At 50.0% G+C, this 14006-nt stretch overlaps 4 protein-coding genes across 4 annotated transcripts; 2 read left to right on the forward strand and 2 right to left on the reverse strand.

Moving 5' to 3' along the window:
* Nucleotides 1–532: 532 nt before the first annotated feature.
* Nucleotides 533–2175, reverse strand: FIESC28_11599 (uncharacterized protein; the record flags this gene model as incomplete). The annotated part of the gene is made up of 2 exons (XM_031165719.1): nt 533–843; nt 894–2175. The coding sequence occupies 2 exons, from the start codon at nt 2173–2175 to the stop codon at nt 533–535; spliced, it is 1593 nt and encodes a 530-aa protein (XP_031010219.1).
* Nucleotides 2176–3245: 1070 nt separating this feature from the next.
* On the forward strand, nt 3246–4901 carry FIESC28_11600 (uncharacterized protein; the record flags this gene model as incomplete). Its single annotated transcript, XM_031165720.1, has 2 exons — nt 3246–3703; nt 3755–4901. The coding sequence occupies 2 exons, from the start codon at nt 3246–3248 to the stop codon at nt 4899–4901; spliced, it is 1605 nt and encodes a 534-aa protein (XP_031010220.1).
* A 1248-nt stretch (nt 4902–6149) lies between these two features.
* Nucleotides 6150–9253, forward strand: FIESC28_11601 (uncharacterized protein; the record flags this gene model as incomplete). The annotated part of the gene is made up of 5 exons (XM_031165721.1): nt 6150–6421; nt 6503–6792; nt 6855–7138; nt 7190–8656; nt 8711–9253. The coding sequence occupies 5 exons, from the start codon at nt 6150–6152 to the stop codon at nt 9251–9253; spliced, it is 2856 nt and encodes a 951-aa protein (XP_031010221.1).
* A 1195-nt stretch (nt 9254–10448) lies between these two features.
* Nucleotides 10449–12458, reverse strand: FIESC28_11602 (uncharacterized protein; the record flags this gene model as incomplete). Its single annotated transcript, XM_031165722.1, has 1 exon — nt 10449–12458. One exon carries the CDS (start codon nt 12456–12458, stop codon nt 10449–10451), a length of 2010 nt encoding a protein of 669 aa, XP_031010222.1.
* Nucleotides 12459–14006: the final 1548 nt, after the last annotated feature.

Below are 14006 nucleotides of genomic sequence, written 5' to 3' on the forward strand. Positions count from 1 at the left end.
TTTTTTTTTTTTTTTGGTTATATATATATATTGTTGCAGACAAGTGGCAGACTTGCATAATCTAAAGTATTATTTCCCCTGTCTCGTATTGGTACAAAATATTGCGTTGTGCTCGAATATCATTACAACGGAATGCGCATTGTTGGTCCTGCCTAGAATATTAACCATCCGCCAGCTTGGCGATACGGCATGCCATGTATTGGTGAGAGTGTTGGCTCTCGTCTATCTTCGAGCGACGAGCATGTCGGCTGAAATTAAGGCACGTTCAATAGCCCGGGGGTTCGAAGGGATATTTCCTAGGCTCATGCAAAATTTGAGCTGAATCAAACAAGTATAAGCCCATACAACCGTCAAACGCCATGTTCCAAGTGTCTCACCTTGAACCTGAACCTACAACGCCTATTGCGACACGTAGTGTTATGCATGATCCACATATAGAAGACTGCCCTAATCCCAAAATCGTTCGACGGGGGTAGCCATCATCTTTTTCTCGTAATGTCCGCATCAGCAGTCTGTCTGTCTACCATGTGCTTCACTTCTTGTCAGCGAACTTTTGGTGAATAGCACGGATCTGCTCCTCGACGTTAACGTTTTGCATGTGTCCCAGTTGTGCTTGGCTCTTGGCGTCCATAGCACCATCGTAGCTGTGAATGGCAGCCTTCTTCCTGCGCGCCAGCTCGTCCTCGGAAAGGGCCTGTCCAGTCACGGGATCGAAAACATCGCTGCGCTGGCTAGCAAGACGCTTGAGGTTGTTGGCAACATCAACATGTGAGATATTGGTCGAAGCGTAGCGCGAGTCTGCCTTGGCCTTTTGTTCTTTCCAGCTTGGGTCGAGAAGTTCGACTATGAAAGGGTTAGCTTAGTGATTATACAGGCAAGAGTGGGAAACATACTTCGCATATGGGCCTCGAGCTCGTTCATGGGAATTTGCTGCTTGCAGTTAGGGCATAGAGCCATCTGAGCACCTTGTCTGTTAGCAGCTTTTTGTGCCGCACGTGGCACATAATTCTCCTTGATCTTCATGGGAGGAGCACCACCACGCGCGTCGGCAGTGGCCTGCTGCTTGCGTGCTTGCTGCTCTGCGCGCTCCTGTATACGTCGCTCCTCCTCCTCCTCCTGGGCAGATCGTTGCGGTTGTTGTGGAATCGGGGCATATGGCTGCAATGGTGGTGGCATCTGGGCCGGCTGGTAAGCTGGTTGCTGAGGCGCAATAGGGTACGCGGCAGGCTGGTTAGGATATGCATTGTAACTAGTATCTTCGTCGGGCATCGCTTCCTCGATCCGGAGGCTAGCGTTGATGGACGCGTTGTTGCGGTCTTCGAGCGATGCATACTGGAGGTCGGAAAGATTGGTTGGAGGAGGGAGATTTGCGTGGTCATCGGCCTCGTTAAAAGTAATGGTTTCAACGACAACGAAGTCGCTCCAGTCGATCTGAGCGAATTCTTCCTTCTGTTTCTCCTCTTCTTCCTCTTTCTTTTGACGTTCAGACTCGACATATTTGGCATACTCAGCTCGTTGCCTGGCGCGGCTAAGAACAAGAAACTTATCCTTGATGTTGGCTTCAAGTTCTTTTACACGCTCTTCTTGAAGCTTTCCGCCTTCTCCACCCAGACCGCTCGCTCGCAATAATGTTGTGTATTGATCGACAATGTGCTGGAAGAAGTTGTGGAGAGTGTGGTTAGGAATGAGAAATGAAAATTGCGGATTGCCAGCTTCGCGCTGAGCCAACTGCGTCATGAACTGGCGTCCGTTCTTTGCGACAAATAGAGCCGCGAGCTGAATCACATCCAGATCCTTTCTTGCGATACGCGGCGTTCGTGCTGAGAACTGAAAATCGGCTGGTTTCGGAGGTCCCTGGGGCTTGGGAGGTTCGGCGACAGGTTCGTTAGCACGACCAGCAGCGATCGCTGTACCTCGTCCACTCTTCACCTCATCAAGTCGCCATTGGTAGAAGGGGTGGTAGGCATCGGAAGGATTGAGAAAGCTGAATTTGGGGTTGGAGCGCTCCTTGTCGCGAATACGATCCTCGAAGACGGCGCCGTTGCGCGCTACGTAACCGGCAGTTTTCTCGAGAACATTGCGAATTTCGCGGGGAGGGAGCACAACGCCAGCGGGAGGCTTGATATCGTCAAGAACTGATGCGACGGAATCGCCGTTGGTTGTTACGGCTGCCATTGCGAGTGGAATTGAAAGACGCGCTGGAAAAAAAGGCTGACAGGATGGAGCTGCTACTCACTCAGAAGGCGACCTGGGAAATTTCGAGGCGCTCTAGCAACGCGAAACTGCATCGGGAAATAGTTGTTCCGAGGTCTTGCTGCCTAGGTATGTACTACCTACCTAGGTACTAAGATAGGTCAACTTTGACGACCTCGCTGCTCTGGACCCGATTTGATCATTTCTCCATAGCGATCACATGGAACTAAGGTAACTTCTAAATTCCCACGGCATTTTCTTTGTTTCACACGTCAACTTATTAAGATGGCACTGGTGTTGAACAAGTCACAAAACAACTGGATACCTAATCTCAGTACCTAAATCCTATCTATAACTCCCATAAGCGATGCATCCATATCATTTGATATCTTAGTATCTAGTACCTACCTTAGGTAGGTCGGTATGTACCGAGGTGATGGCACACGTTGGTTGCCCCCTGGTTAGCAGGATACGTACCTTAGGTACTGGTCTAGTTGGATTGAAGATAATTTATCTTGACGCGCATTTGCAGTGCACTTCTTTGGCTACAGTACTTACAATACCTATGTCGTGTGACTTCAGATCCAATTGCTTCGCTCCAGTTCCCTATCGAATTAAAATACCTTATGGATACCCCGCAATCGCTTCCACTTCAAAATCCCCTAATTACCTACTTACCTATCTAGTATCCATGGTTATCAGCTATCACGGAGCAGTCGCCGTTTTCCCCGACCTACATCCTATCAGAGCTGGTATGGTATCTTAAATACATCTTCGGTATTCGGCATTCAAAACCGCTATCGCGAAGGCTGCTCGGGAATCTTTACAACAGCCTCAGTGAACACAGCGTCTCGTACCTACCTACATACAAGTACGAGTACGAGTACTCATTGACCCCAGCCCAGTGAACAAAACACCGCAGAACAGGAGTGGGCTTTCGGCGCAAAGCTACTCTGTCGATACATCTGTTGAGGAAACCCCGCCTTCTCTCATGACATCCCATTCTGAGAGAACTGCTCAGCGCGGGTCAAGACCATATAAATTTGTTCTTGATGGAGTTGCCAGCATGGAGAGCATCTGCTCTCGAGGCCGCTTCTCAGTCTCTGTTTGATGAGAGCTCCACTCGATCCGAAGATGCCAGTGTATTACTCGTCTTACTTTCATTCTTCTCGCCCTGCGAAAAAATCCCGTTGGACCTTTTTGTACGCGGATCGACATCAAGGAAGCGCTGGACAGTCGAGGGAAAGATTGAGCTTGTCAATGCGACCAGGATTGGACTGGCTCAAGAGTTGGTGGACCTCTTATCAGATGCCCAGCGACTTAGACAAGCTGTTGATGAGCTGTGTCAATCTGCTGCTGTGCTCAGATATTCCGACGGGACGTATCATTTGAACGAAGATATGTCAGCACGAGTTCATCGAAGCTTGGCTCCAGATACTCTACCATTCTGGAGGCAGCAGGCGTTGGTCGTGGCGTACAGAGCCATCCCCTGGAAGTATATCGAGTTCCCGTGAGTTCAGAACCGAAGACCATCGAGCTCGAACCACTGACATTACAAAAGAGACCCTGTGGTTAGATCATTCTTGCCACATCTACACCATGTCGCCGAGATGTTTCAAGACTGCTTCGATGAATTGCCCACGGCTACCAGAACTGACTTTATGCTTACACTCATCGAGGCTTTCCGTTTCCCAGATATGGCCTGGAAGTACTTTGCAATTGGCCAAGCGGAGTTGGCTGCTGGGCGTTTAAAAGACACCCATCTCCGCCTTTGCATCGGGCAGACTAAAGCAGTGCTGGGTCGCCTGAGTGGGAACATGGACGAGGCTGTCAGTAGTCTCCAGGATCTTGTATTAAACGACCCGGCTACCGTTATAAGTAAGCGAATACGGTGTGAAGTTGGCGTTGCCATCATCCAACGCTCTCTAAACTGTATTCAGATTGCAAATCTTTCGACGGCACAGAAATTACTGGAGGACTGGAATCCCCATGATGCGGACCCATCACCGTTGGAGAAAATTCTTAGCTTCCGCAAATATTCGCTGCTGGGAAGAGTTATGCGTTTGCAAGGTAACTTCGACAAGGCATTGAAGCTTCTCAAGGCAGCACACCAAGCATCGCGGATGCCGAGCGAGCTCGTTTTCGACGAAGATCTCCGCGACCTCACATGCGATCTTGCCGATACTTTGCGAGAACTCGATGAGCCCGTGGCTGGTGAGGAATATCTCCGTGCAGAGATTATACGGCGAACCGAGAGACCAGATCCATTGCCTGGTAAATCGCTTCTGGAACTATCTTTGGCCGAGGCTCTCTTTGCTCAAGAACGATACGAAGAGACGAATGAAATATGTGTCGACGTTGAGTCACGAGCGAGTCTCCTCAAGTATGAGAGGCTGCGCGTAAATGTTATCTTGGCAAAGCTGTCACATATGAGATCGGAGTTTGAGGCTGCGTTATCACGATGGAGCGAAGCAATGCAGGCATTGCAGGAATTTTCCCTAGTAGATGGACAGGTGCAGAACATCATCTCTGCGTCGATGGCTGATGTCTTGGACGCTCAAGGTCACAATTGGTTAACTAAGGAATCCCCCCGAAAGGCTTCGTTGACAGAATTGGCAAAACCGGAGGGCGTGCCATATTGGATTGCTGGTTTTCGACAATGGGCAGATTACCTTCAATCTAGGGGCACCAAGTGTTGTGATGATTAACATTGGAGAAATGCAGCAGGATATGCATTACGAACACACTCTGGAGATGGAATTTAGATACCCGAGATCGAGTCAGTTGATCTTTTTTGCCCTTGTTTCTTTTACGATAATGAACGTGATTAAACGGAACATTTAGAAAGAAAAGTTTCAATTACATATCCATGCCCGGCCACTAAAGATATGGTCTAGAACACGCGTTTCAAGTTCTAGCAACTTGTTTACAGTCTAGTCCATAGATCCATCCATCCATCCAAGATTAGAAAAGGGGTTAAGCTGGCAGTGTGCTACGAGCGTTAGCTTTGTTTAAAGCTAGGTACCTACAGGCGAAAACGAGAACCCCTTTGTGGCTGGTGCAACGGCCACACCTGAGGATGTGCTTTTCAAGAGGCAATTACGAAGAAGAAGAAGAAGAAGAAGAAGAAGAAGAAGAAAAGGTCTTTTTTCCGTACTCAAGTGTTAAACAAACAAACATGGACATTTATAAGAGCTGAAACCATCCAAGCTGCTATCAAAGAGCTATCGCCAATAATCGACATCGATAGGTCCAATGGCACCTGCTGAAGCTCTGTTCTGGGGCTAGTGAAGCGGGGACGCCAGGGGATCTTCACGACAGGGGCCGGGTCTGATTCGCTGCAGGGGTCCAGGCTGGGCTGACAGACCCGACAGTGAAAGTGATGGAACCTACAGTACAGTACAGTACAGGTGGGACCGGGAACGATCCAATCCATTTGGAGCCGAAAAGGCCACTGTAGCTACAATTTTTTGAGTGACACGCGCTTGGTCGTGCTCGTACCTACCGTACCGCAACCATCCCATCACCAATTCCATTCTCTTGCAGTCTCAGCCCGCATAAGGTAATAGGTGTAGACTAAACGTCGCCTTATCCCCTGAAGCTTCATCCCTCTTCTTTTCCCCTTCCCTTTTTCTTACCTACCTATTTCTTACTTCTTGCAACCCAACCGTATCACCATCGTCCATTCTTCTCCCAGGCTTATCGCATCGCCTACCGTCGCTGATATCCATCATTTGGCGGTCCGCGGTTCGGTTTTGTTTTGGGTTGTTTTCACTTCTCCTTTCTACTCCATTGGTTTTCTCCCGTCATCGATGAAGCATATTTAATCCATCCACCGCTTCTTACCCTAGCTCTCCTTTATCAACTCTCGTTACACCGAAACGGCGAAATTAAAACCATCGCGATCGAATCAACTCGACTCGACTCGAATTCTATATTGATACTCGGCTGCTGCCATGGCTCGTACGAGGGGCAAGAGTCCCCAACCGCCAGTCAAGGCTGCAACGCCTGTGACTGAGAAACAGCAGCCCATTGCCGTCACCGTCAAATCCAAGAACAAGTCCAAGAACAAGATCACTTCGTACCAATCCGAAGGTGTTGAGGATCACGATGTCTTCCTCCTCCCAGTTTCCGATTACTGGGTAGTCTTGGCTCTTATGGTTCTTGCTACCGCTGTCCGCGTCTATAAAATCTACCAGCCCACAAGCGTTGTCTTCGACGAAGTCCAGTAAGTTTCCATAGCTATCTAGAGTTTTACCACAGCTCCAATGCGTCTCTTTACAATCAAGGCGCTAATGTGTGGCAACAGCTTTGGTGGTTTCGCTACCAAGTACATCAAGGGCAAGTTCTTTATGGACGTCCATCCTCCCCTGGCAAAGATGCTCATCGCTCTCACCGGATGGCTGGCTGGTTTCGACGGTGGCTTTGACTTCAAGGAAATTGGCAAGGACTATATTGAGCCTGGAGTTCCCTACGTTGCGATGCGAATGTTTCCTGCTATCTGCGGTATCCTCTTGATTCCTTGCATGTTCTTCACTCTTAAGGCTGTTGGGTGCCGCACTATGACAGCTACTATGGGTGCTGGCTTGATCATCTTTGGTTCGTACATGTCTTCGGTCTCCTGGAGCGCACTTGAACTGCTGGTAGCTGACTATATACAGAAAACGGTCTTCTCACACAGGCTCGCCTCATCCTTCTCGATTCTCCCCTCGTCGCTGCGACCGCTTTCACCGTCCTTGCCTTTTCGTGCTTTACCAATCAGCACGAGCTTGGTCCTTCCAAAGCTTTCCAGCTGAGCTGGTGGTTTTGGCTTGTCCTTACAGGTCTCGGTCTGGGTATCACCGTGAGCATCAAGTGGGTTGGACTCTTTACCATTGCTTGGGTTGGCTCCCTCACTCTCGTCCAGCTCTGGGTTCTTCTTGGCGACAACAAGAATGTGTCCATGGTAAGCACCTTTCGTTGAATGACGGTTCAATTCTAGCTCACACACGTACAGCGTCTGTTCACCAAGCACTTCATGGCTCGAGTATTCTGCCTTATCATTATCCCCGTGACTTTCTACATGGCCATGTTCGCCATCCATTTTGTCTGCCTCCAGAACCCTGGAGATGGTGACGGCTTTATGAGCTCCGAGTTCCAGGCCACCCTCAACAATAAGCGAATGAAGGACGTTCCCGCCGACGTCATGATGGGCAGCCGTGTCACTATCCGCCATGTCAATACCCAGGGTGGCTATCTGCACTCTCACCCTCTTATGTACCCTACTGGCAGCAAGCAACAGCAGATTACACTGTACCCTCACAAGGATGACAACAATATCTGGCTTCTTGAGAACCAGACCCAGCCCCTTGGAATTGACGGCCAACCCATCAACGGTACCAAGGCCTGGGATGCCCTTCCTGAGCCTGTTCACATCAAGGACGGTGCCGTTGTTCGTCTTTACCACAGCCCAACCCACCGCCGCCTGCATTCGCATGACGTCCGCGCCCCTATCACTGAGGCTGACTGGCAAAACGAAGTTTCCGCCTATGGTTACGAAGGATTTGAGGGTGATGCCAACGATCTTTTCCGAGTCGAGATTGTTAAGAAGAAGACTCGAGGTTCTGTCGCCAAGGAGCGTCTCCGAACCATTGAAAGCAAGTTCCGTCTTGTCCATGTCATGACTGGCTGTGTCCTGTTCTCTCACAAAGTCAAGCTTCCTGATTGGGCTTCTGAGCAGCAGGAAGTGACTTGCGCTCGTGGAGGCACTCTGCCAAACAGTTTGTGGTATATTGAGGGCAACTCTCATCCCCAACTGCAGGGTGATGTTGAGAAAGTCAATTACCGAAACCCCGGCTTCTTTGGCAAATTTTGGGAGCTCCAGAAGGTCATGTGGCGAACCAACGCCGGTCTCACCGACTCTCACGCTTGGGATTCTCGACCTGAGTCTTGGCCTATCCTCCGCCGTGGTATCAACTTCTGGGGACGCCAGCATACCCAGGTTTATCTCCTTGGTAACCCCATCATCTGGTGGTCCTCCAGCGTCGCTGTGGCCATCTGGATTGTCTTTAAGGCAATTGCTGTCCTTCGATGGCAACGCAGCTGCAACGACTATGCCAACACTACCTTCAAACGCTTCGACTACGAGATCGGTACATCAGTTCTGGGCTGGGCTCTGCACTACTTTCCCTTCTACCTGATGAAGCGTCAGCTCTTCCTTCATCACTATTTCCCCGCGCTGTACTTCGCAGTCATTGCTCTTTGCCAACTTTTTGACTACGCTACTGCCCGCGTTCCTGGTGTTGGTGCTCGTGAGACATCTGTCATCAACCGCATTGCTACTGTCTCTTTCCTTGTTCTCTCGGCTGCCGTCTTCACCCTCTATTCTCCTCTTGCATACGGCAGCCCTTGGACTAAGGCGGATTGCAAGCGCGTCAAGCTCTTCAGCACCTGGGACTTTGATTGCAATACTTTTTACGATAGTGTAAGTTTTAAGCCATCTGGACACGGGATGAGCAGTCACTAACACGATGGACAGTATGACAAGTATAGCGAGGTCCCATCAATTAGCTCTTCAGTCGTTCCCACAACTGCAGCAGTCAAAAAGGAAGAGCCTAATAAGGAAGCTCCTGTGGCTCAACAACAAGAGGAAGCTGTTATTTCTGGAGCCCCTCCTCCTCCTGATCAGTCCCATGTGGAGCATCGGGTGGTTGCCAAGGAGGAGAAGGTTGAATATCGCGACCAGGACGGTAACCTTCTTGATCCCGAGGAGGTGAAGGCCCTTGAGGGCAAGGTTGAGTTTAAGACCAAGTATGAAACTAAAACCCGCGTCGTTGATGAGCAGGGCAACGAAGTCGAGGAACCCGCCGAAGGTTGGGACCAGAACCTCGGCGCCGGTGTTGCCCCTCCTCACCCTGATGTTGAAGGTGTCAACAGCGAGACTGTCAAGGGCAACGTCGAAGAAGCGGCCGTTCCTCAAGACGCTGCCGCCAGCAAGGATGGCGAGAAGGAGGCCGAGGAGGTCAAGGCCAAGCCTGCCAGCGAGAACCAACAGGATGCTACCGTTAATGATGAGCTTTAACCGGCTCACTCTACTCTAGTCATATATATACATGACTCAGCCAACAACAGATCCTCCTGTGCGCCTACACCAGATTTCAGTCTGGCTGCACCCTGTAACATCATGTACTCATTACTTATGACTTATGGAGGATGGGAAAATCTTTTCTAGTCTGGATGCAAAGGCTTGAAAGCCGGGATCCATGTCTCAAATCAACATGGAAAACAAACACTATCAAAAAGAAGGAGGGGAGGCTACACCAAACCAGAACTAGGACGTCAAACTTTGACGTATTCTCATTTGTTGGCATATGTCGAGAGTAATACTGTGGCATTGGTACGATATTGGTAGTGATGCACACACAAATCTCATATAATACAATTTTCATGTTCACTTTTGTCCCACTTCCAGCACGATAAGCAATATAATGGTGATATGATCGAACAAGTAGGAGTGATTCTGGCTGCAGACTGTCAGTTATATATGGATAATGGCTGCGAAATCGGGCTGACTCGGTAACGCTTGCGAAAAACTTGACGTTCTTCAATGCAATTGTTGGTCTTTCAGTGAAGATGGATTATACCGTTGTCGACCTGGGTCACCCAAAAGCATCAGCAGCCCCAATGCTGGGAAGTCAGATGGCAAGGGTTGGTATCATATCTATTACTACTACAACTATTGGCGTCGCCAGAGGGCATGCTTGACGGCCGTAAGTAATCTAATAAGTTTGTAGAAAGCGAATGCATGCCTATAGTTTGCGATTTTCTTTTTGCTGCGCAAATCAGCAACCAATTCGTGACGCTGGACAAAGGACAAATGAAAATATGTCATCTCAAAAACCCCATTTCCCATATCGTTGCGCCGTTCCAATTGAATAATGCGCATGCTCCCGTTAAACGCCGGTGAAATATGATCTCAAGCACCCTGTAAGCAACCGGCCAGTTTCCTTTCCTTCTTCCATCCAAATTCCGTGCAGTAACGTCATCCCTTCAATAAAAGAAGAACCGGAGCAAATCCTTCCGTGCCCATCCTTCGGCTCCGTGATAACTTGCTGTACCCAGCCATAAACTAGCAGTGCCATAGGACGCAACCCAAAATACAAATAAATGCAATGCGCGTAATCCTGAAGACGGGAATAATATACATAGTAATACAAAAGATCCATCATGATGTCGAAATTGCCAACACCGAGGTGGTCTTGAGAGAATTTGTGCTATTAATCAGAAGTTGGGATTGTGAGAGACAATCGCTTCGTTTCTTCTGATCCTGAGGCACTCTTCACTTCGAGAGACTGGACAGAAGTACGAACGCTTGTTGTTCCGTCAGTTTGCATAGGGGGTGTATGCGGTTCTTCGATCGATCCAGTCTTGTTCATAGCGCCATGTGTTCGCTCCATTGTTGTGGGTGGGGTTTGGAATCCGGGAACTTCGAGATGATCCGACCTTATACTGCCATCGTGGCTGTTGCGAGGGCTCTTTTCCATGTCGACGGAGATTGGCACCGGAACGCTGGGAATGACACCTCCGCCAATGCGAGACCAAAACATCTGTTCCCTGAGTCGCACACTCTCTTCCCAAGCAGCCTTCTCGTGATCCTCGTTATCTGCTCGCCAATGGCCATCTTTAACCATGCGCAGAAAGCCTAGAAAATCGCATGTCGAGCGCACACGAGTAAGACAATACTTGCATAAAGGGTGCCGTTGAGCAGAGTCGGTCTCGCTTGTTCGGAATCGGTGGTTACGAAGATATTCAGGATCTTTACGGGAATCACCACACAAGGAGCATGGGTAAAACTGTGGCTTAGTCAACGCCACGAGAGACCCAGTCGTCGGCACAGGCTCAACAACTAGAGATCCATCAGCGATAGAGGCGATGACTGATCTGCGAGCCAGCCAGGACAGGCCTGGCGCCATATCCAGCCGAAGAGTGGGTTCGATATCCTCTGCCAAAACCCGTTTGTAGAACTTTGTCTCCTTCAGGCTTGGCAAAGGAGTGGCGGAAGCGTTCGAAGCAGCGCTGATAGTCGAGGCTGGTGTATTCGGTGACTGAGGTGCACTTCCGGGTCCAGGGATGGGAGTGCCGAGCGAAGTAGTCGATGCATTCGAGGGGTGTGCACTTGATATCGAACCACCAAGGCCAAACCCTGTCAGCGCATTCAGGGCGCTTACAGAGCCTGAGGACACCCGACTGCTAGCGCGATTTCGAGAGATTCGTGTCAGGCTCACAAAGTCATCGTAGGAAGCAAGATCGGTTCGCAGTACAGGCTGAATAAGATGGGAGAAGCTCATCGGGTGACAAGGTTCGACGACAGTGCCGGCGCCCCATAATGAAGGAACCGGCTCTTCAGTGGAAGATCGTCTGTCATCTCGAGTATCAGGTTTCGCTAATCCAGGAGAAGAGGGAGCAGTAGGGTTGATGTGTTCCTCTCGCCCAGCGGCCATATGTTCCATTACGTGCTTGAGCTCAACAAGTTGCTCCTGTTGTGACTTGAGAATGCTCTCTGTGTCGGCCAGCTGGGACTTGAGTTGGTCGTTTTTGCGCTGCAAGGCCTCGTGGTCGGTTTTGGCCTCCTCCTTAGCAGCGATAACCATCTTGTTTGCCTCCTCGAATAATGCGGCTGTAAGATTTTCGAGCTCTTGCTCGATCTTCTTCTTTTCCATTTCCGTGTCGAGACGCTTTTGGCGTTCTGCAGCTATTTTAGACTGCCAAACCTTCTTTTCAGCCTCAACAGTATGTTTGCGAACCCATACGTCACCTGCCAGCATTTCACGTTGCGAAGCATTCTGGGTTTCCAAATCGCGAATACGATCGCGTGCGGCATCAAGTTCGTGGCGAGCAGCAGATAAGGAGTCGTCTAATATCGTCTGGTGGTTGATTGCATTGATAAGTTTGTTGCTAAGGGTGGCAACTTCGTCATTGAGATCAGGATGGTGATTGGGAGTCACAATACCACTGTCATCAGCTGGGCTGATGGCACGGCTTCGGGGGTCTGGTATGGTGCTCATTTCGTCGCCGAAATCTGCAGATGCATTTTTTAGACCCAGAGGCAAATGCGTCGAGGAAGAGGACTTTATCGGTGTATGGTCGGGAGTGAGCGACGGGGTTCGAGGGTGGTAGCTAGGGGTAGCTGCGATGGAGGAGAGAGACCGGAAGTGACCTAATGATCGTCGAGACGCTGGCGAGTTCGTTGCCAAAGGCTGACCCCAGCCGGCGGCGGCAGCAGACATTGGAATAAATCTACAACGCGTAAGCTCTAAGCCAGTAAAATATGAAAGTGGCCGAATTTGGGCAATAGTTCAGTTGAGCAGGTGTGCTGCCAGAACAATAGGAGGTGCAAATGTGCGGAGGTGGAGGGATCCTGAGTCAATTCAAAAGGGAAAGATGGCAACATACGAATCCATTGTAATCGGGCGCGTAGATATTGTGTCGGTTGAATAGGTACGTCTTATGCTCTCGGCCCGGAGAGACGTGACCTGACCTGATGTGACAGGTCGATACGGGACGACAAGTCAACAGACAGACTTGTTGCGAGACTCAAGCCCTAGGGGAAGGAAGAGAATGAACTTGGGAATGAAGAGAAGACGGATCCTCCGGACCCGACGAGTGACGGGGAGCCAAATGGGAGATGGCAGACAAAGATCCGAGCGGCGAGCGAGTGAGACCTTGGGCTTGAAAATGGGCGAGCCACGTTCCACAGCTAAAGAGAAGCTGCCAGTGGATTGTTAGGCAGGGTCGAGAAATGAAATGCTGTGGCTTATTTTGTTTGATTTGATCTGATCTGATTTGGGGATATTCGATTTGGGTTGATTTGACTGCTGTTGCCAGTCTCTGGCAGCAGATGTGTAATGAGAAGAAAGAGAGGAAGCGAGAGTAAGGTACGAATACGTGGGTATTGTACGAGACTGGCTGGGGCCTGATGTGAACGTGAGCCTCTCCACTGAACCTGCTACTGTACGGTACCGTAGGTAGCACGGGCGACCGCGGTCCCTGGTTCTCCGCAAGCTTGTGAGATGGAGCCGGGTCCCAATTCGACAAAGTCGTGTCGTATCGTATCGGTCGCGGATCGTAATTGGGAGGTGGAGTCCTTCGGAAACTCGTTTGACTATATGATGATGTCGACGCAGAGAGTTGTTACGGAAAGAATTTTGAGTTTCTCTTTTGGGAGAACCAAAGAAAACAAAACCCGGATAGATCTATTGGCGAAATGTTAATTAGATATCGGGTGGTTAGAGCGACCGTGCTGGCTCATGAATCGTATCGTACCTTCACTTTCGTCTCGCCTCGCCTCACCCCCGACCTCGTCAGTGAGGAGAGGAGGAACAGGTGTACATCCGAGGCAAGTACTCCCGCTGAGCAGGCCTCTCAAACGCCAACTACAGTACCCAGCAGGGAAGGAGAAACGCGACGTGGTCTAGGCCTTGGTTTGGCCAACCAAAGCACTAGCGTTACCGCCTGCGCCACGAACCGTCTGCTGACGCCACGCTATCACATCACAGGCGCTTGCTGATGACTTAATCCCTGTTGGGAATAGCCATCACGGATGGTTACTGTCATGGTCGATTGATGGGTACTTTGAGATCAAGTATCGAGCAGGGCCAACCTACCCAACCCAACCCGACCCGACCTTATCGAGAAACATGACCTACCTACAGTACTATACTGTAACAGCAGAGCCCGTGCACTGATTGCTGCAGTATGTATCGACCTTTCCTAGGCAGGGGCCGTTCCAGCGCTTTATCCGGGACTCGGTTAGTTTCGTTTTTTTTTTTTTGGCT

The sequence above is a fragment of the Fusarium coffeatum genome (genome assembly GCF_003316985.1).
Source record: "Fusarium coffeatum strain FIESC_28 chromosome Unknown BRIP53273_contig_438, whole genome shotgun sequence".
NCBI classification, from domain to species: Eukaryota; Fungi; Ascomycota; class Sordariomycetes; order Hypocreales; family Nectriaceae; genus Fusarium; species Fusarium coffeatum.